General features: G+C 40.5%; 1 protein-coding gene across 1 annotated transcript; it reads right to left on the bottom strand.

The window, feature by feature from the left end:
* Positions 1–944: 944 nt before the first annotated feature.
* On the bottom strand, positions 945–17,503 carry cdo1 (cysteine dioxygenase type 1). The gene is made up of 5 exons (XM_003223029.4): positions 17,212–17,503; positions 9,389–9,466; positions 5,416–5,573; positions 3,402–3,571; positions 945–1,764 (listed from the first exon to the last, which is right to left on the bottom strand). Exons 1-5 carry the CDS (start codon positions 17,388–17,390, stop codon positions 1,735–1,737), a joined length of 615 nt encoding a protein of 204 aa, XP_003223077.1. The 5' UTR covers positions 17,391–17,503; the 3' UTR covers positions 945–1,734.
* Between the last annotated feature and the right edge of the window lie 3,932 nt (positions 17,504–21,435).

The following is a 21,435-nucleotide window of genomic DNA, read 5'->3' as shown; positions in this document are numbered from 1 at the left end:
CATGATCCGTATTTCAGTGGTACAGTCCCCACCCCCTTCAACCAGTAGCAGTGCCAGCAGCACACTCTTGCCACCACGGGCCCCTTGGGCCAATCGCACCACTGCCAAGGCTGGGGTCAATATGGGGCCAATAAGTGTGCACCTGGTCCTGGTCCAGTGGTGGGTACATGCCATGGTAGTGGCAGCAGCAATAGCCAAGAAAAACTGCTGCTGCATGCCCCCCTCCCAGAATAATAATAAATCTTTATTTGTACCTGCCACCATCTCCCCAAAGGGACTTGGGGCAGCTCACAGAAGCACTGCAAGTGCTGTGTATGAACAACAATATACAAGTATGAATACATGGGATAAGTATAAAATCACAACACATCTAAAATCCCAGAAAAATTGTAATAATTACAAAATTTCCTAAAATTCAGTAGAACCCGTGAATAAGCTAACTATTTACAACAACAAGGTGCAGAGCTGGCCAGATAACAGAAGGTCAAAGGCCTGTCTGAAGAGCCATGTTTTAAAACTCGCCTAAAAGACTTTTGAGGGTGGGGGCTAGTCCACTTAGGGCTGATACCCTTCAGGGAAGGTATTCCAGAGCCAGAGAGCCACCACCGAGAAGGCCCTCTTGTCCCCACCAACCATATTTGAGATGGTGGTGGGATTGAGAGAAGGGCCTCTCTGGCAGATCTCAATGCCCGCGCCAGTTCATAGAAGGAGATGTGGCCTCGAAGATAGGTTGGACCTGAACGTATACACCCTTGCTACCAACATGGGCCTGTTGTGTTCTCATTGGCCAGGGCCCTGGAACTTCCACCCCCCAGAAGTACCTTCCTAGAAGGTCCCCCCCTCCCCCCGCTCCTTATTTTAAAAGTAGGCACCCGGCTACCCTGACGCAGCATTTCTCACTGACAGAATTTATCCCTTATACTAACCGAATAGAAGAATACTCATTTTTAACATTTGTGCCCAAAATTCAGGTTTAATTAAGTAGTTGTGTGGGCTTTAAAAACAAGATGCTGATCCCACTGAACATGATTAACAATTTTTACAGACTGTTTTCTCCAGAACAAAAACAACATTGTACAAGACGTTCATTATTGCTCCCATTTAAAAAATATTCCAGACTTTGACATGTGATTTAAAAAAAAACACAAATTATTTAAAAGTTCTAATAGATAATTAAACTCATGATAAAACAATGCCATTGACAGGATATAGCTTATGCTCTAGGCTGGAGTGGGTAACATGTGACCCTAGATAACAAGGAACAATTTCCAGTGGACTGCAATTTCCATTGCTCTTCTCCATTGGCTATTCTGGTTGGGCCTGATGGAAGCTACAATCCAACAATGTCTGGAAGTCCACAAGTTGCCCATCTATGAGCTTGATGGAACCAGAGTTTAATCATTTACATTACTAGTTCAAGTTGGCATAATTCAAACAGCTGGGGCCACTAAGAGGAAAGTCATATTAAAAGTCCAAATGCTGCACTTGTGTGAACACTTTCAAATGCAGAACTGAGAAGGGGTGGCAAAAGAACCCCGATTATATTGTTATGTCCATCCTGCAATTGTCCATGACATTGCCCCTTTTAGTGTTCAAAAAAATAAAAGGAATCTACATGACCATGAAGCTTTCCTACTGTAATCCTAGGTAAAAATTATTTGGACACAACTTGGTCCAACCGTACAATCCTTCTTCTATTCCAAAAAATACAGTTCTGCAGATCTTGGGCTCTTCTCAGTTGTTCTCTTGTGAAATTGATGTTGTCTAGAAAAAAAGAAGTGTAGTGATTACCAAGAGGTTTCAATTATATCCAATACAACTGCAGTACAAAATCTAAACTGAATGTGCAAGTAATAAAAGGACAAGGAAATTGTTTTCATGGCTCCCAACTTAACAATTTTATCATGGTTGGTCATGTGTTCCAAGACTTTTTGATACACTGGCACAATGGAGGTCAGTTGGAGTTTACTTATTACAGAAAAAAAACCAGAACAGCCTGGAATCTCAGCATAATGAATAAAGAATTTCAAAGCAACAGAATCTTCAAAAGGCTCTATAATTAATATAAAATGCAAATCAAAGTCTCTGTTACCATTTACCACCGTTCATCTCAAAGAGTAGAGGAAAGGACCTCTAAAGAGGAATATGGGAACTGAAGAGAGTATAAACTGCAGGGAAGCAAATCTCTGTTAGCCATTGCAAGGAGGAATTCTCCCAAAAGCAAAAGTAGAAGAATACAATCCCTGAAGAACCAATGGATTAGGTTGCTGTGAGTTTTCTGGGCTGTATGGCCATGTTCCAGAAGCATTCTAGAACATGGCCATACAGCCCAGGAAACTCACAGCAACCCAGTGATTTTGGCCATGAAAGCCTTCAAAAATACAAACAATGGATTTTCATTCACTTAAGGTATTTAAACAGATACTGGACAGCCATCGATCAGGGATGGTCGGATTATCTTCTGCACTAGAAAATATTTTGCATTAAGCAGACTGGATAGGTGAGATTGCTTCCAAGGTTCTTTCAAACTTTGATATTCTCTGATGAGCTTAAGACTCAAGACAGGAACATGAAAGAGGTGCTAAATACTTAAGATGGGACCATGACATACATGGTCTTATCTAAGTATTTAGGTAGGGGTTTTAAAAGAGGTTTTGATTTGACTGTACGATGTAATACAGTAGAAGTAAGATCAGATGGTGAAAACTGAAGACAAAGAAATACATATTTTAATTTAGGAGAATGACAGTTGGAGATTCTACCCAGATTTTGTAATTTGAGCACAAAAAACTTCCTGAAGCACTGATGGATGGATGCTCACATGATTCAGAATTTAAGCTTGTTCACTCTGAACTCTAAATAATAATAACGATATAATAATATACTTTATTTATACCCTGCTCTTCTCACCCCGAAGGGGACTCAGAACGGCTTTACAAACTCCGGCAAAAATTCAATGCCGTGCATATAACAAAAACATAGCATATTAAATTATAAAACAATTAAACATAAAAAAAGGCCCAGAGTTGGAACTAAGGCCCCAATCTGGTGGCGTAGCACTGGTAGGCAATGGTAGGCCTCCCGCACAAACTAAAGAAACCAAGATCATACACTATCTCTAGTATGTGGCCTTCTTAGTTCTGACATCCCACTTGCAGAATGTCTTCTTCTTGGAGATCTGACTGGGGCCAATTGTCATCTATTGTTATCACCAGATCAAAACATACATTTTATTAAAGCCTTTGTGGTCTAAACCACTTTTAAATATGTGTATGGTGAAACTCTTTTGAGTTTACTTTAGTTCTTTTAGCTTCTATGAAGTATACATTGATGTTAATTTTGAATAATATGCTACAAGAAGCATATTAAAATATCCTTATATAACAAATCTTTATACTTACATATGGTGTTCTTTCTCCAAATTGGCTAAAGAAGGTCATTTTCACTTTCTGTTTGTGTCCAGTTCTTTGGTCAAAAGTATTGCAGGATGCAAAAGGTGGGCTGTACAAATGGAGACTAACAGCTGTTTCAGTATGGCTTGGGTTCTCCACTCGATGCAAGCCAATGGTGTCTACACAATACAAGAAAAGGCAGAGGTTATGGGTACAAAGCTCACATGACTTTCTGTTTGAAGAAAGACATCTTGGGCTTTAAACAGGGCCAAAATGCCCATCCATGCCCTATAGGATGCTTTTTTTTTTGTAGGAAAAAAGTAAACATTTCCCCTGGCTTGCTTTTGCTGCTGCTCAAGCCAAGAGAGAGGAATCTCAAGATGAAAGCGCTGCCTCATCAAGTTGTGAAGAGAGTTGTGTATATCTTCCTCCATTTGTTGATGTGCTTAATGCTTAGAATACCATGCTTAATACCACCACCAAAGGCTGGCCCCTTGGGACTTCAACCAGGGTCCAGTAATATCACAGGGGATTATACTTTGGTTTTCGGCTTTGGTCTGGAAATCACAGGTTCTGGTTAAGTCCTAACATAGCAACTCACACATGCTGAATTCCCAAAGAGTAAGTGCATGTGTGTGTATATATACACATGTATGTACGTGTACATGATTTTTCATGTAACATCTTTTCATGGCAATAAGACATCCTTCCTTAGCCTGGTTGCTGTTTGAGGATGATGGGCATTTTAATCTAACACATTTGAATGCTTCCTTGGGTTGGGAAAGCAGGCCTTAATGGTTAAAACTAATGTATTTTTAATTGGGACTAAAAATCAATCAGGAGTGCATGTGACTGAAAAAATATGGTCACAAAACAAATGTAATTTCTTGTTTATGATCCTGCAGAGTTATCATTAAACACTACATATTGTGGACTGTTTTTGAAGTCACACAATCAATGCATTATATTAGACCAGTATGGGTAACAGAGTTTGTGTTACAGGACTGACAACCTCTAACATCCTTGAAAACATGAAGCATTTACCCCAAGAACACAATTTTACTAAACTTTTTTGTTCTCATTTTTAAATATTTTTCTCTGAGCTGAGATAACTAAGATTGCCCACTCCTTCCCTAGTCCAAACCAGTGAGCGTGGTTCAGGTTCATGTGCGTGCATACATTTTCTTTTTGATTCCTTTCCAAATTGGGGTGTCTAGGCAAGAAAACATGGCAGAAGTTCCAGTTCCTAGTCATAGCTGCTTGCCAAGTATTGAACTCTCAGTTATTTCCTCAGGGAAATAGATGGAAAAATATTCTTATGTATTAATCTACAAGATTTCCCTGCAAATGAAAAACACTCAAACAAGTTCACTTAAGGGCATCTTAAGTGCCATTGTAATATGGTGCAGTTGAAGCAGAGGAATAACTAGAAATCTTGAACAGTGCAGTCACTATAAAATTCAGTATAATTCAGCTGAGTCCATTAAGGTGGCAGGACTATAAATTGTCCATGATTAAAACTAAATAGATGGAAATTGACTGAAGTGCCTTCTACACTGCCATATAATCCATATTATCAAAGCAGATAATCCACATTATCTGCTTTAAACTGGATTATATGAGTCTATACTACCATATAAACCAATTCAAAGCAGATAATCTGGATTTTATAATGGCAGTGTAGAAGGGGCCCGAGAAGCAAAGGTTGGAAGTTCTTCCACTGACAAGCACCACTGCTTTCTTTTTATAACAATGAAGCTTAACGTTGTTCATATCAGTTTAAATCCTGTTCCCAATATTTAGATGGAATCATTTTTCCTTGTAATTAAATCATAACAAAGAAGTGAATCGGCCTTTAGGTAAGCAGGAAGGTTAAACAGAATTAAATCTACAACTTACAGAAATGTCCCCATGTGGCTTTAAAAAACACCCAACCCTCCTCAAACATTTTTTCTTTAAATGCAATGTATTGAAAAGTATTAGAATCCATAATGTAAAATTAACTTTGGAATCTATGACTTACCGTTAATATAAGCACACCGATTTTCCTTCAAAACCCTTTCTGACTTCTTCTGCATCTCTCCAACCGCCTTTTTGTCTGGCCACTCAAATAATGTTTCTTTGAGATTTCCTTGAAGAATCTTCATGAAGCAGTGTGAGTCTGTGTGATCGTGGATGCTGCTGTATATGGACATACACGAAAATATAGGTGGTCAGTGGGCAGGCTTCTTTATAGTACTACATATGCACCACATAATAAAATGATGCACTCTTATCACATGTCCAAGAAATTCAGTGAATATTAACATGATTTCATAAGCACCAAAAATGTCTGACTACAAGACAAACATGGGCTGTATCATTTTGATTAAAATATGTATCAGTGACTTGAAAAGGTAGCAGAAAATAGTACCTCAAGGAAAAGACAGCAATTAATTATGTTAACAGGAATAGGGATGTGGCTGCTAGTGCTGTATTACTTGCAGTCGTACTCGAGTCCCAACCCTGTTATATGCCTGCGAAATGTGGACTGTCTACAGACATCACATTCATCTCCTGGAACAATTTCGGAGTTGCCTCCAAAAAATCATGCAAATATCCTGGGAAGACAGGCAGACAAATGTCAGTGTGTTGAAAGAAGAAAAGACCACTAGCACTTAAGCGATGCTTCTATGCCATCAACTCCGCTGGACTGGCCACGTTGTCCAAATGTCCGATCACTGTCTCCCAAAGCAGTTACTATACTCCCAACTCAAGAACGGAAAATGGAATGTTGGTGGACAGGAAGAGATTTAAAGATGGACTCAAAGCTAATCTTAAGAACTGTGGCATAGACACCGAGAACTCTGAAGCCCTGGCCCTTAAGCGCTCTAGCTGGAAGTCAGCTGTGACCAGCAGTGCTGTGGAATTTGAAGAGCGGAGGGCGAAAGAGAGAAATGTGCCAAGAGGAAGGCATAACAAGCCAACCCTGATCGGGACTGCCTTCCACCTGGAAACCGATGTCCTCACTGTGGAGAACATTGCCACTGCCAGGACACTGCACCTGGAAGGCCATCACACTCAAACAATGAGGGACTGCCTAAGTAAGTAAAGTAAGCTGTATTACTAGTCCATAATAATCCTAACTAGAAAGACAGCAGATTTTGAATTCCTTGCAGGTGAACAGCTGGTGGATCCAAAGTCTATCGGATGGTGAATCCATCTTTTCCACCTTTTGCTTCCAATTTTAAAGGAACTATCCAAGGTGCTAAAACCTGTCTTCAAAATAATTTAGATCGGGTTTAGTTCGCAGGATAGCAAACCAGTACCGAAACCTGGTTTGCTTGCACTGCCTCACTGACTTTGAATCTACCAACTGGTCTCAGAGTACTGGTTGAATCTGTAAGACATATACATACAAATTTAAAAACCTGCTTTGCCTGCAAATTCCTGCACTGATTTTAATTGAGCTTAAGTTCTATTTAAAGATACAGATGAGTAACAAACTAACCAAGCCAGTAAATAAATAATTAAAATAATATTTTACAGATTAATTTAAAAGGTTCTGTTTCTAGTAAATTCACAGTCAGTGGTCAGTATTAGATGGATAAGCCATGCAGCTTTGTAGCACTAAAAGTACTATAGACGCAAAGGTCCACTGGGCATGAACATTTTCATTTGTAGAAGATTAATGACTATAGGAACAAAAAGCTAATATTAGAACAAAGGCTAGTGGCATTTTGACATTGATGTCTTCATCACTGGCAATTTTGAAGTCCTTTAGATCTTCCAGTTCTTCCCACAAGTTGTTGCTAAGCACATTGGTGCATATTCACTAATGTTTAACAATAAACGCTGGGACACGAGTGGCCAAGCAACATCAGGGGCTAGTTGAGATGCCAAAGATTATTGGTGAGAAAAGAGGACACAAACTAAGGGAGGATGCAGCAATTTACTTTTGCTTGAACCACTCCTGTCCTCCCCACACCATGAGTTAATGGAGTACAAACCTCTTTTGTACTTTTGAACTCAGTTTGCAGCAATTTGAGAAAGCTGTGAACAAATAGGGAAAATGGGAAGAGGAGAACAAACTGGGACATTTTAAAAGTGGCTGAAAAAGTAGGATGACAGCATCTTAACTGGGATTGTTCTTGCCAAATTGGGACTGTTAGTGTGGGATTTAGGTCCGAGATCTGAATTATTCACTGAATACTGAGCAAATTATAAATCTCAAAATAAAGGAGCTATTTTAAACTGCTTCTCATCAACGTAGGGACTAATCAGCAGAATATGTTTTTCTCAGCTGTAGCCTAGAGCCTTTAAGTATCATGTTAGAGAAAGACACCGTAGCTATTTATGTCAACCGCAGGATTACTTTAGGCAATATCAATATGTAGATAGATATTATCTCTCAAAGGGCTACAACAATTGTTTCAGGAGTCCCCGCCTCCACAGCTGCAGTGGAGTGGATACTGAAAACAACATCGCTGATACATTCTGTAGAGTTGCTGGGGATTCTTGGAGAAAATATGTAGGGATCTGAAATCAGTGCACATAATAAAAAGTGAAAAGATGAGGAACTTTGCAAGTGCTGCCATTTATTTTATTTATTTTATTTACAACATTTATATCCCGCCCTTCTCACCCGAAGGGACTCAGGAAACAAAGTATCTGTTTAATCAAAACCCTGAGTAGAACAATGAAAAACTTGTCTCCATTGTAAGAAAGCACAAAGAAGGAAGTCACCAAATGGCTCTACAAGCAGCCTGTTCTGACAGAGAAGATTTACATTCCCCACACTATGAGATGGCTGTTTCTCAGAGGCCAGAAATAAATGTTGCACAGATTCTATACCTCGTATATAACAACAGCTCTACAAAAACATGACCTAATAAGTCAACCAAAATATATGACCTACAGAGGCAAAGAGAGAAGAGATATTTAAATTTGGTAGCACACCCTAAAGGCACAGGATACCGTCTAATCTTAAAAGCTAAGTAGGGTGAGTTCTGGTTAGTACTCAGATGGCAGACTGCCAATAATAATAATAATAATAATAATAATAATAATGACAATAATAATAAAAAATCTTAAATAAAGATTTATATCCTGCTTTCCCCCCATGAAGGGACCCAAAGTAATTTACAACATATTAAATACAGTACAAAACAACTAATATTAGATGCTGTATGACCCCTTCTACACTGCCATATAAAATCCAGATTATCTGCTTTGAACTGGATTATATGGTAGTGTAGACTCATATAATCCAGCTCAAAGTAGATAATTTGGATTATATGACAGTGTAGAAGAGGCCTATATTTCAGAAAAGGAATTACCAAAACGATCTCTGAGTATTCTTCACTTAAGAAACCCCCATGGAATTAACAGGATTGCCCAAAGTATACAAGTGTTGTAAAGGCATAAGATAAATGCAACAGCAGACTGAAGGCATACACCGAGTCTTTTGGGACATCAGCAATTTGGGTGTGTGACAATGTATTGGATTTTAGTGGTGAGTCCATTGTAAAAATGCATTCACTGCATTTTGGATGGACATTCAACTATCTCCATGTTATTCTCTTGGGCAGCAGAAACTGTATTTTCCCAGTGCTGGTTGGTCTGCTTAATGTCAATCACATCCCCTTCTTTCTTAGGCTGGATCTATACTGCCATATAATCCAGTTCAAAGCATATAATGTGAATTTTATATGGTGGTGTAGGGGGGCCTTAAACAAAGCTGTCCATAGCTTTGACTGATTGGCTCTTGTGTTAATTAAAAAGGCATCCTCCTCTTCCAAATTATCTTGAGAGTATACTAACTCCTTTGAAGTGTCAATTATTCAGCCAACAAACAGTTTCAAGCAAATGGTCCATGTAAAATACTGTTTGCATGATCTGGTGTACAGAACCATCTGTAATTGACTAAACTATTCATGTTTCATATCCCTGACAAAGGTGCAACATATTGGACAGTCATATTGTTTTTATCTGTTTATCCATTTGAAGCCACCTACCTGCCATGGCCTTCCCCCCAGCATAGGATCATGAGATTGAACTTTCCATTTCCTTTATCCACAAGATTTCTTGTGTATCTGAAACAGTAAAAATACAGACGTTCATTTTTAAAAAATCATCAACACAGTTTTTAAAAATAATCTTTCTTATATTTTTAAAAGCAGAACCCTAAAAGTTCCTCTCTGAAGGATGACTTCTGCTTGATTTTTGGGCCACCTATTCTCTATCCCAAAACTCTGGATGACCTTTCCCAGCGGCTTCGTATAGATATTAAATAGCATAGGGGACAGGACTGAACAAGACCATCCCATCAGAAAAGAACAGAAAAACAATATCTCTAAGCTCTGTCCCAGGAAGGCAACTTAGAAGGATATAACATATGATGGTATCAAAAGCCACAAAAAGTCCAGCAGAACCAGCAGTTATTTGCATAGGTCGTCCACCAAGGTGACCAAACCTGTCTCTGTCTCATAACCAGGCCTGAAATCAGACTGAAATGGATCTAGATAATCTATCTCATCCTGGGACTCTTGAAATTGAGATGCCACCACATACTCTACTACCTTGCCAAGGAATCGACAAATGGAGATTGGTCTGTTGTTATCAAGTACTATAGGGTCCAAGGAAGATTTCTGTAGAAGAGGTCTTACTTGTTGCACTTTAACCTTAGGAACACCTTTTCACCCAGCACCAGACCAGAGTCCAGTAGTTTCTAACTACAGCAATTTACAAAGCATGTAAAAAAAGGGGGTAAAGGGCATTTCCCAAAAAGCAGTAGAAAAGGTGCTATAAAATAGCAATAGTCCATATATAGAAAGTTCGACATGGAATCCAAGAAGGCATAAATCCATAGGCATGAAAACAGGAACTTTTCCAAGGCAAAACTCTTACAGGAACATAGGCAAACACAGGAGACTTGAAACATGAGCTTGAGAGCTGAAACGAGAAGTTGAATCTATGGCAACATTGCCTGCTCTGGAGAGACCAGTAAACAACACTTAATTTAAGTTCAGGCCCAACCAAAAAGACATGAGGTCATGTCTTTAACACCTGGATCTCAAGGACTTCTCCCTGAGTCTTTCTGAATGCCTAATTAATCTATCCTTCACTCCCTCCCGTGAAGGCCTAATCTGAAAAACCTCCCCATCTTCTGCTGAAGGTCGATTCCCAAGAGAAACAGACTTTTCCCTGGTTGCTTTTTTTTTTTTTTGTCAGGAGAGACTTGAGAAACTGCATGTCGCTTCTGGTGTGAGAGAGTTGGTCATGTGCAAGGATGTTGCCCAGAGGAGGCTAGGATGTTTTTACCATCCTTGTGGGAGGCTTCTCTCATGTCCCCACAATAGAGCTGAAGTTGAAAGAGGGAGCTCATCCGCGTTCTCCCGGTTGGATTTGAACTGGTAACCTTCAGGTCAGCAACCCAAACTTTAAGTCAGCAGTCCTTGCCAGCACAAGGGTTTAACTCACTGCACCACCGAGGGAAAGAACATTGGAATCCAAAATATCCTCTAAGTCAACTGCAACTGTCGGCCCTTTTCTCTGATCTAAGGCCTGCAATTCACTCTGATCACACACAGACTCCTCAGTAAGGAAATCACCATCCCCCTCGTCCTCTGAGAAATCCCCAGCATTTTGCTGCTGAGCCACAACACTACCACAGACTCCTTGATGGATGAATATAACAAGCCATTAATCACTTCCCTAACCCACTCCACCAGTCCCCCTTTGGCCTGTTTTATGAGCCAAGAAGGGAAGGGGTTTAGAGTACATGTGGTGGCCCTCACCACTCCAAAGCTACACAAATTGAAAAGTATCCATTAACACCGGACAAGGTTACATCCACTGGAGCTGTCAACTGTAGCATTTAAGTCAGAGGGAATCTGAGAGATCTTATTTGCAAAATAATTGGCAAGTTCTTTGAAGCGTGCTGTTGCATGAGTTACATTTTCTTTTAGGTCAGGTTATGTTTGATCCCTAACCACACAAAACAGCTCTGCTGATTGCTTCCACGCCAAAGCCATTGTATTGGTGAAAAATGCATTTTTCCTGCTTTTATTGCCCCTCTATAGGGCTTCAGATGGACCATTTTGGCCACTGTTACTCTAATCTCCATTTCATTGCTGCCAGCTCCTTAGTAAACCAGGGGATGGTTTATCTCCACTTTGTGAGAAGGGAGGCTTCAGAGCAATCATGTTTGCTGCCCTGGTCATTTCCCTCATTCCAGAGATCGACCAGGACTTCCACAGAATCCCTTGCCTAATCCAAGATTAGGAAAGCAATGTAAGAAAAAAAATCATTTGAGGAAATGCACAGCAGTCCATTAAAAACACATTGAATAAAACTCTTTAGTCTTTTAAGATGTCACAAACTATTCACTGTCATTTTTTGAATGACAAGCTATCATGACTATCCCCACAGAAGGTCTAGATAAGAAAATGAATGGTGAAAGGATAGAGTGGGCCCTTGGTATCTGCTGGAGTTTGGTCCTGTGGATACCCAAATCCATTAATGCTCCAATCCAATTATCTATAATGGCATAGTAAAATGGTGTCCCTTCCATAAAATGGTGAATGAGTGCTGGAGGATCTATGAAAATGCAGGAGGCAAACACAGAGTATGCCTACAAATCAGTATAGTGCTCAATATACGGCAAAAACTTTTTGGATTTTAAAATATCTATTAGAACTGTGGTTGGTTGAAATTGTGGATACAGAATCTGTAGATATGGATGGTCAGCTGTATTATTTCAAAAAGTACATCCAGCCAATAAAAACCTTCTTTTTAAACACACCCAGCTGAAGTATTTTATTAGATAGTGGTATCTCTTTCTAGAAATATTAGCAGGTGCATGCATACGAGTTTGAACCAGTGCTCAATCCAAACATAAAGACAAGCTTGTAAACTGAGATTGTTATCAGAGATTGCTAAAGAGACAGTTCCAAATAAAAAACAGAGGACTGAAATGGGAGGGGGGGAATCCCTCATTTGTCAAAGATATTGCAACAGACTTGAAACACAGTAACCTATCAGAGATCTAGTCTAGAAATATAAAACCTGATTTTTATTACTTAGCCATTTGTTCCTCTTATCTAATCAGCGATAACATTATATAACACAAGATAAGTAGCAATGAATGTAGAGGAAGGTAGAGTCAAAGTGACTCTGGGAGAAAGGTAGAGTCGAGGAACAAGGTGCCTTTCAACATGGTCACCCTGGCCATTTTTTTCTTATTCCTAGGACAGGGGTTTGCTTGCACACACACACACATTTTACTCCTGCTCTGAGCTAACTGCTTTGGATGACAATCTCCGAAATTCCCTAGCCAACATGGCCACTGACTCTTTGTTAGCTGTGACCCACCGGCCATCCAGACTGGGGATTCTGGGAGTTGTGGTCCTAAGTTCTTAAAGATCTCATTTTCTAAATAACTTTTCTTGATTTTATCTCATTTTCTAAATAACGTTTCTTGATTTCATCAGCGTCATTTGGGAGTGTGCGTGCATGTATGTTCATCCATTGATCGCATTATGTAACACAATTTGAAAATTTTTCTGTTCCTAGTTTGAAAATGTTATTTCCTGTTTAATTGTGTGGTACTTACTTTGAAAGTAATTGTTATACTCCAGAAACTTAGTTTTTGTGGCTGACACAAACTATGTTGATTTGCTTGAGACTCTATGAGACAGGTACTGAAAAACTATCGAAAAATGGGTTGTAAATGACATTTCCTAATTGGTTCTATCGCAAAAACATGGAAAACATTTATTAAACTGATTTTTTTAAAACTGCAGCAGGATGTCTCACAAAAATAAAAATATCAGTTTAATAAATGTTTTCCATGTTTTTGAGATAGAACCAATTAGGAAATGTCATTTACAACCCAGGAACAAAAATCATGTTACATAATGTAGTCACAATTCCTGTCTGATCTCATGCAAATCCTCCAAAGAGCCACCAGCAGTTCTACATGTACTTTCTGCCCATCCCTAAATTATATATTTTCTGCCAGGCCAGCCAACGCCCCTCAATCAATTCCTGTGGAAGCACAGAAACAAGAGCTAGCTGTCTCGGGGAATTCAAGCAGACCTTTCCCTTGGCCCAGCTCTCATTGGTCTCTCCGTTTGGAGGTGTTACTCCAAGGCAGCGACTATTGGTTGATGGGGTCCCTGCCCTCTCCTTGCCTCCCATGCTGGGCTGCTGCGTGGCACTTTGGAGAAGCCGGGAGATGTCAGAAAATGGGAGGAGTGCAAACGGGCAGGGAAAGGGAGGCAGGCATCACCCTCTCACCCTCGGATAAGCTATTCTCTTCCCTTGGCTGTGAGCAAACAAGGTTAATGTGAACTCAAGAGGAGCACAGAGGAGAGGAGAGAAAACATTTACAGTAGAGTCTCACTTATCCAACGTAAACGGGCTGGCAGAATGTTGGATAAGCAAATATGTTGGATAATAAGGAGAGATTAAGGAAAAGCCTATTAAACATTAAATTAGGTTATGATTTTACAAATTAAGCACCAAAACATCATGTTTTACAACAAATTTGACAGAAAAAGTAGTTCAATACACAGTAATGCTATGTAGTAATTACTGTATTTACGAATTTAGCACCAAAATATCATGGTGTATTGAAAACATTGACTACAAAAATGTGTTGGATAATCCAGAACGTTGGATAAGCGAGTGTTGGATAAGTGAGACTCTACTGTATATCTATTTTGCCTAGCCAATTTGTAGTGGCTGCACTGTTTAATAATGACTGTTTTATTGAGTGTTGTTGTTATACTTAGGAGGCACAATAGCATTTCGGTTTATGAGTAGGGAATAAACAATCCAACAGCCTTAGAAGACAGCACCAGGTCTGGGACAGGTAGGGCTGACAGAATGAAAACCAGAGGGAGCCTCCTTTACTTCGACTTGTTGTATAGAAGTGGGCATTTCAGCAGGTGTTATATGATACACACAACTAGCTACAATCCTCTCCTCTATACAGCCATGAAAGGTACTGGAGCCCACTTCATTTTTCACTCTGGTAACTATAGTGACAAAGCAAATGCTTTGCATGGATAAGTGCCCCTTTTCAATCCTTGGCATCTTCAGGGTGAGCTGGAAAACCCCTTATAGATCTGCTCCCTGTGTTTGTGCACATCAACAGGTTAAACTGCCCTCAGCCTTATTCAGTATGCAGTACCTGCTTACATATACAGTAGAGTCTCACTTATCCAACACTCGCTTATCCAACGTTCTGGATTATCCAACACATTTTTATAGACAATGTTTTCAATTCATCATGATATTTTGGTACTAAATTCGTAAATAAAGTAATTACTACATAGCATTACCATGAATTGAACTAATTTTTCAGTCAAATTTGTTGTATAACATGATGTTTTGGTGCTTAATTTGTAAAATCATAACCTAATTTGATGTTTAATAGGCTTTTTCTTAATCACTCCTTATTATCCAACATATTCGCTTATCCAACGTTCTGCTGGCCCGTTTATGTTGGATAAGTGAGACTATACTGTATGTATAAAGCAATTTGCAAAACAAGGGTAGGGGCCACCACCATGCACACCCACAAGACATTTGGGCATGTTTGTCAGGAATTATGGAGGTTATAGATTGGCACATATGGGGCACACCAGGTCAGGGAAGACAAATTCAAAATACTACATACAATTTGCCATGGAATATTGCTGCAGGATGTTGCAGCTGTTTAGCTACAAAAGCATATATTTCCTTGTGGTCATTGGGTTTCTGACCTGAAGGTTGCTAGTTCGAATCCGTGAGATAGGGTGAGCTCCTGCCTGTCAGCTCTAGCTTATGGAGACATGAGAGAAGCCTCCCAGCAGGATGGTAACACATTCGCACATCCCCTGGGCAACGTCTCTGTAGACCACCAATTCTCTCACATCAGAAGCGACTTGCAGTATGTTCTCAACTCACTTCTGACATGATTAAAAAAAAATCAAAACCCATTCTTAACCAGCCCTGTTATGTTCTTCTGAGTCGATCTTCTGCTATTTGTGTTTATGTTTGTTATCTGTATTCAACATTACTTTGGGCAATGGTGCATCTGAATACTTATTTCATCATAAAATGATGAAAGAGCACTTCTGTGTCAGGTTGTTATCACTACCACAGTTGTTGTTACTAGTCATCCGAGTCCCTCGTCCACAAATACACTCAGAAAAGTTGAGTGAATGTTACAATAACAGGTTATTTTTATAACCTGCCCACTCATTCTCCAAGAAAAAGAGCCAGAACTACTTTCAGAAGTGTGAATATAGGTGAAGCAATTGCTGTGTTCAATCCTGGGCACTGCAATTTAAGGGAGATGTTGACAAGCTGAAAGGTGTCCAGAGGAGGGCGACTAAAATGATCAAGGGTCTGGAGAACAAGCCATATGAGAAGCGGCTTAAAGAGCTGGGCATATTTAGCCTGCAGAAGAGAAGGCTGAGAGGAGACACGATAGCCATGTATAAATACGTGAAGGGAAGTCATAGGGAGGAGGGAGCAAGCTTGTTTTCTGCTGCCCTGCAGACTAGGACACGGAACAATGGCTTCAAACTACAGGAAAGGAGATTCCACCTGAACATTAGGAAGAACTTCCTCACTGTGAAAGCTGTTCAGCAGTGGAACTCTCTGCCTCAGAGTGTGGTAGAGGCTCCTTCTTTGGAGGCTTTGAAGCAGAGGCTGGATGGCCATCTGTCAGGGGTGCTTTGAATGCAATTTTCCTGCTTTTTGGCAGGAGGTTGAACTGGATGACCCATGAGATCTTTTCCAACTCTATGATTCTATGATTATTCATAATTTACACTCTTGGTTAAAGCCCAATTAAACTTCAGATCAGTGAAATGGATGCTCACTGATATAAAAAGACATTGTGGCATGACCTAGAGTTCACACTGTAGAAAATGTTTCACATTCCTTATCCCATTATAGTCTAGATTGCAGCATTCTATGATACATTTATAGTTTGCTCCTACAAGTGTTGATGTTAAAGTCTTGTGCAATCTGACACCTAAATGGAATCCAGATCTTCAACCAGATTGTTGTGGTGTACCTTCAAGTCATTTCTGACTTAGGACAACCCTCTCATGGGGTTTTCTTGGTGAGATTTGGGTTTTTTTTGGGGGGGGGGGTATTAACTTTGCCTTCCTCTGGCAGAGAAAGAATCTTTCCCTACCAGTGACTTTCCATGTCTGAGCCGGGATTCAAAACCTGGTTTCCTGAGCTTTAGTCCATCGTTCAAATCACCTTTCCACTCTGGCTCATGTAGCAGCTCCAACTAATTGAATCATCTGATTAGTTGAAATGCATTCAATGGTATAGATAATGAATCTGACTTCTAAGGAAGAATGAAAGGTTGCTATAGACAGGTACCGGCAATTAGTGCACATAGAGGATGCATCAGAATTAATGTAGTCTGACGCCACTTTAACCTGACGTAATGTTAAGGAATCATGTGAGCTGTAGTTTTACGAGGTCTTTAGCCTTCTCTGCCAAGGAATGCGGCTGCCTCACTAAACTAAAGCTCTCGTAACTCTGTAGCACTGAGGGATGACAGTCAAAGTGGTGTCAAACTGCATTAATTCTAGTGTAGAGCAGGCTTGGGTGAACCTGGGGCCTCCAAGTGTTTTGGACTTCAACTCCCAGCATTCCTGACAGCCTCAGGCCCCTTCCGCTTAAGCGGCTGAGGGGCAAAAGGAAGGGGCCTGAGGCTGTCAGGAATGCTGGGAGTTGAAGTCCAAAACACCTGGAGGCCCCAAGTTTGCCCGTGCCTGGTGAAGCTTGCTCAGACCTTGCCTTCCATTCCGAAATGTACCTGAACTGGTCGAACTGGGCATACTGGCTCCACTCCTCGGGGTTGCTCTCGTAGGACTCCATCAGGGTCTGCACTTCGTCCACATTGACTTTGTCTCCGGCGAACAGCTGGTGCAGGATGCGGATCAGCTCCTCCAGCGTGTGCGCTTTGCACAGCTCGGTCTGCACGGGGTGGTCCATTCCGCGCCTTCTGCCACTCAAGCGCCCTCCCGCAGCTGTGGAATCGGGGGACCCGACCCGGCGCCTCGCCTCTATTTATCCCTGGGAGACCGAGCGGGAACGTACCAAGTACGGAGGGAGGGTGGGGCTACGGAGCCGCTCTGGCTGCCCATAGGCTTCTTCCAAAAGCCAGCGCGCACACCCCCTTCAAGGAGGAGTTCTGCCTTCCCAAAGCCCCTCAATGAGGCTTCTGTGTTCGCTTCTCCCCCTCTTCGCTCTTTCTCTCTCTGCCCTACGTCTCCTTAAGGGGCCCATCGCCTATTATTCTACAGAACACACACAATGGAAGGACCCACACTGCCCGCCTCCTTGGCTTTTCTAAACCTAGCAGCACCAGCCTGCCTTGGCCTCATCAAGGATGAATATACATTTTGAAAGTGTAACTCTAGCCATATCTGTCTGTCTATTTATCTATCTATCTATCCAGATAGCATCCAGATGACCATATGAGAAGAATCATAGAATAGTAGAGTTGGAAGAGACCTCATGGGCCATCCAGTCCAACCCGCTGCCAAGTAGCAGGAAATCGCGTTCAAAGCACCCCCGACAGATGGCCATCCAGCCTCTGCTTAAAAGCCTCCAAAGAAGGAGCCTCCACCACAGTCTGGGGAAGTAAGTAGTAAGTAAGTAAGTAAAAGTTTATTTGTATACCGCCCTCTCTCCCGAAAGGGACTCAGGGCGGTTTCCAATATAAAATCAGCATAAAACATTGTACAATAAAACACTGAAAACACTATAAAACGCGATAAGAATTAAAAACAAAAACAAAACATAACAATTGACTAAAACAATCACATAAGCAGAAGGAATATAATCACTCAACTAATATATGAATCTGCAAAGAAAAAAGACCACTGGGATGGAGGAGAGGATGGCCTGGAGGGACCACTAGAACTAAAATACAATGTTATATTCTGAGATGCTTTCGGGCAGAGGAATATAGTGCAATGTTTCAAGTCAAAGAGATGGCCTGTGCAACTACTATAGCTATGGGCTCGGTTATAGCTATGGGCTCGGAAGAGAGTTCCACTGCCGAACAGCCCTCACAGTGAGTTAGTTCTTCCTGATGTTCAGGTGGAATCTCCTTTCCTGTAGTTTGAAGCCATTGTTCTGCGTCCTACCCTGTTTCCCCTAAAATAAGATATCCCCAGAAAATAAGACCTAGCAGAGGTTTTGCTAAATTGCTAAATATAAGGCCTCCCCCGAAAGTAAGACCTAGCAAAGTTTTTGTTTGGAAGCATGCCCACCGAACAGAACACCAGAGCATGCAGGATCAGTCAATGTACTTACCATAAAGTGTTGTACATGGAAATATTGGTAGTAACAAGAAATTCTTGATAGGATTCACAGTTTGTCTGGTTATGCTGGTTTATGATGACAACTACTGTACAGTATATAATGTTCATTTTTTTGTTCAACAATAAATGTGAATTCTTCTTCATGGAAAAATAAGACATCCCCTGAAAATAAGACCGAGAGCATCTTTGGGAGCAAAAATTAATATAGGACACTGTCTTATTTTCAGGGAAACACGGTAGTCTGCAGGGCAGCAGAAAACAAGCTTGCTCCCTCCTCCCTATGACTTCCCTTCACGTATTTGTACATGGCTATTGTGTCTCCTCTCAGCCTTCTCTTCTGCAGGCTAAACATGCCCAGTTCTTTAAGCCGCTCCTCATAGGGCTTGTCAACATCTCCCTTCAATTGAGATGCCCAGAATTGGACACAGTATTCCAGGTGTGGTCTGACCAATACAGAATAGAGGGGTAGCATGACTTCCCTGGATCTAGATGCTATACCCCTATTGATGCAAGCCAGAATTCCGTTGGTTTTTTTAGCAGCCGCAGAAGGCAGCTTGTTTGGGCTTCATGGTCAGTATGGAGCCTTAATGTTATGACACTTGCGATCAGCATTGAGAAAGAGAGATAGAAATTTAGCACCAAAACATTGCAAATTATTGAAAACATTGACTACTAAAAGGCAGACTGCGTTGGATAATGCAGAACGTTGGATAAGCGAGACTCTAGAGTCTCTCTTATCCAACATTCGCTTATCCAACATTCTGGATTATCCAACACGGTTTGCTTCCCACCAGGATCCACCTCTGTTTCTTTAGGCAGCAAGGATTGAAGTTTTTATGAATTTAATGTCTGACAATGTTGTTATTGTAAGTTAACTTTATGCAATTCTATCTTTAAGTAAAGGTAAAGGTTTCCCCTGACGTTAAGTCCAGTCATGTCTGACTCTGGGGGTTGGTGCTCATCTCCATTTCTAAGCCGAAGAGCCAGCGTTGTCCGTAGACACCTCCAAGGTCATGTGGCCAGCATGACTGCATGGAGCGCCGTTACCGTCCCGCCGGAGCGGTACCTATTGATCTATTCACATTGGCATGTTTTCGAACTGCTAGGTTGGCAGGAGCTGGAGCAACAGCAGGCGCTCACGCCACTCCCGGGCTTTGAACCTGGGACCTTTCGGTCTCCAGCTCAGTGCTTTAACGCACTTTGTTAAACCAATTGTTAGAACCAATGTTTTTTTTAGTCGATGTTTTCAACACAGCGTTCTGTATTATCCAATACAGTCTGCCTTTTAGTAGTCAAATGTTTTTGTAGTCAATGTTTTCAATACACAGTGATGTTTTGGTGCTAAATTCGTAAATACAGTAATTACTACATAACGTTACTGTGTATTGAACTGCTTTTTCTGTCGATTTGTTGTAAAACATGTTTTGGTGCTTAACTTGTAAAATCATAACATAATTTGACGTTTAATAGGTTTTCCATTAATCTCTCCTTATTATCCAACATTTTTGCTTATCCAATGTTCTGCCAGCTGGATAAGCGAGACTTTACTGGATATATATGTGTGTGTGTGTGTTCAATGCTGACCTTTTTTATATATCATTTTTATTGAAAGTTTTCATAAAAACAGATATAATTTAAAAAAAACATAGGAAATGGGGAAAGGAATATAAGGGTATATGGGTATGGGAGGGAGAAAGGAATGTAAAGAAGGGGGAGGGGGAATTGTTGTTTCCATTCTTCTTTGCATTTCAATTAATTCTTATTCTAGTTATTTAATGTATTAGTCTCTTCCCCTTTTCTTGCCTCAAGTTTCAGGGTCTTTCATTCTTATATTTCTAAGAATAGTGTTGTTAAATTGTCTCGTTACTATATTTTCATATATTCCTTAAAGGGTCGCCAGTCCATACTTGTAATTGGTCTCCCTGTATGTTTCTTCATTAAAAATGTTAACCTGTCCATATCCTTAATTTACATGACTTTTTCTAACCATTGGTCTTTTAGAGAAACCTCTTCTACTTTGCAATATTTAGCGTAAACCATCCCTGCTGCTGTAGTCAAATATACGAACAAAATGTCTTTGTTAGCGTCCAGGTCGGTATTCGTGTCTGTCAAACTCAATAAAAATATTCTGGCTTCATTTGGGTTTGTGTTTTTAAAATCTTTTGGCATGTCTCCTACATCATTTTCCAATAATTAGTAGCTTTTTTGTAGGTCTACCACATGTAGTAAAATGTACTCTCTTCCAGTATTTATTCTGTATGTTCTTGTACATGGTTCCTAATTCATGTGGAGTCATATATTGATCTTGAGTGTCATAACACTCAATTGATCATGAAGCCTAAACAAGCTGCCGTCTCATATGGTCACCTGGATGCTACTTACCTGAGACAGAATAACAAAATAGGGACTAAATGTTATTCATCCATCTTGAGTTGCAAGTAAGATGATTTTCCCGTCATCCGAACTGTATTGGTCAGACTCATGATGGTGACAAAGATAAGGATCGGGATGACAGTGCAAATATCTTAATTAGTCAGGTAGTTGCAAATGAGAAAAACCAATGTCTGTCTGGATCACACAATGTCTTATACAGCATTCTGTCCTCTGTGAAATGCCCGAGTAGCAAAACCAGTGTCATAATATTTTGGTGCTCTACATATGGCCACAGAGGTGCAATGTCATCATTAGCAACTTCTGTAAATCAACAG

The sequence above is a fragment of the Anolis carolinensis genome, chromosome 2, assembly GCF_035594765.1.
Source record: "Anolis carolinensis isolate JA03-04 chromosome 2, rAnoCar3.1.pri, whole genome shotgun sequence".
Lineage (NCBI taxonomy): Eukaryota > Metazoa > Chordata > Lepidosauria > Squamata > Dactyloidae > Anolis > Anolis carolinensis.
This window is presented reverse-complemented; position numbering and strand designations above follow the sequence as displayed.

Bases quoted from the DNA above. Each gene is read 5' to 3' on its own strand.
- cdo1 (XM_003223029.4), bottom strand. From the start codon at position 17,390: ATGGACCACCCCGTGCAGACCGAGCTGTGCAAAGCGCACACGCTGGAG. The intron at 5,574-9,388 runs GTAGGTGGCTTC...GTCCATATACAG, and splicing joins TGGGGGGAAGGCCATGGCAG to CAGCATCCACGATCACACAG. The intron at 3,572-5,415 runs GTAAGTCATAGA...TGTATTGTGTAG, and splicing joins TCGGTGTGCTTATATTAACG to ACACCATTGGCTTGCATCGA.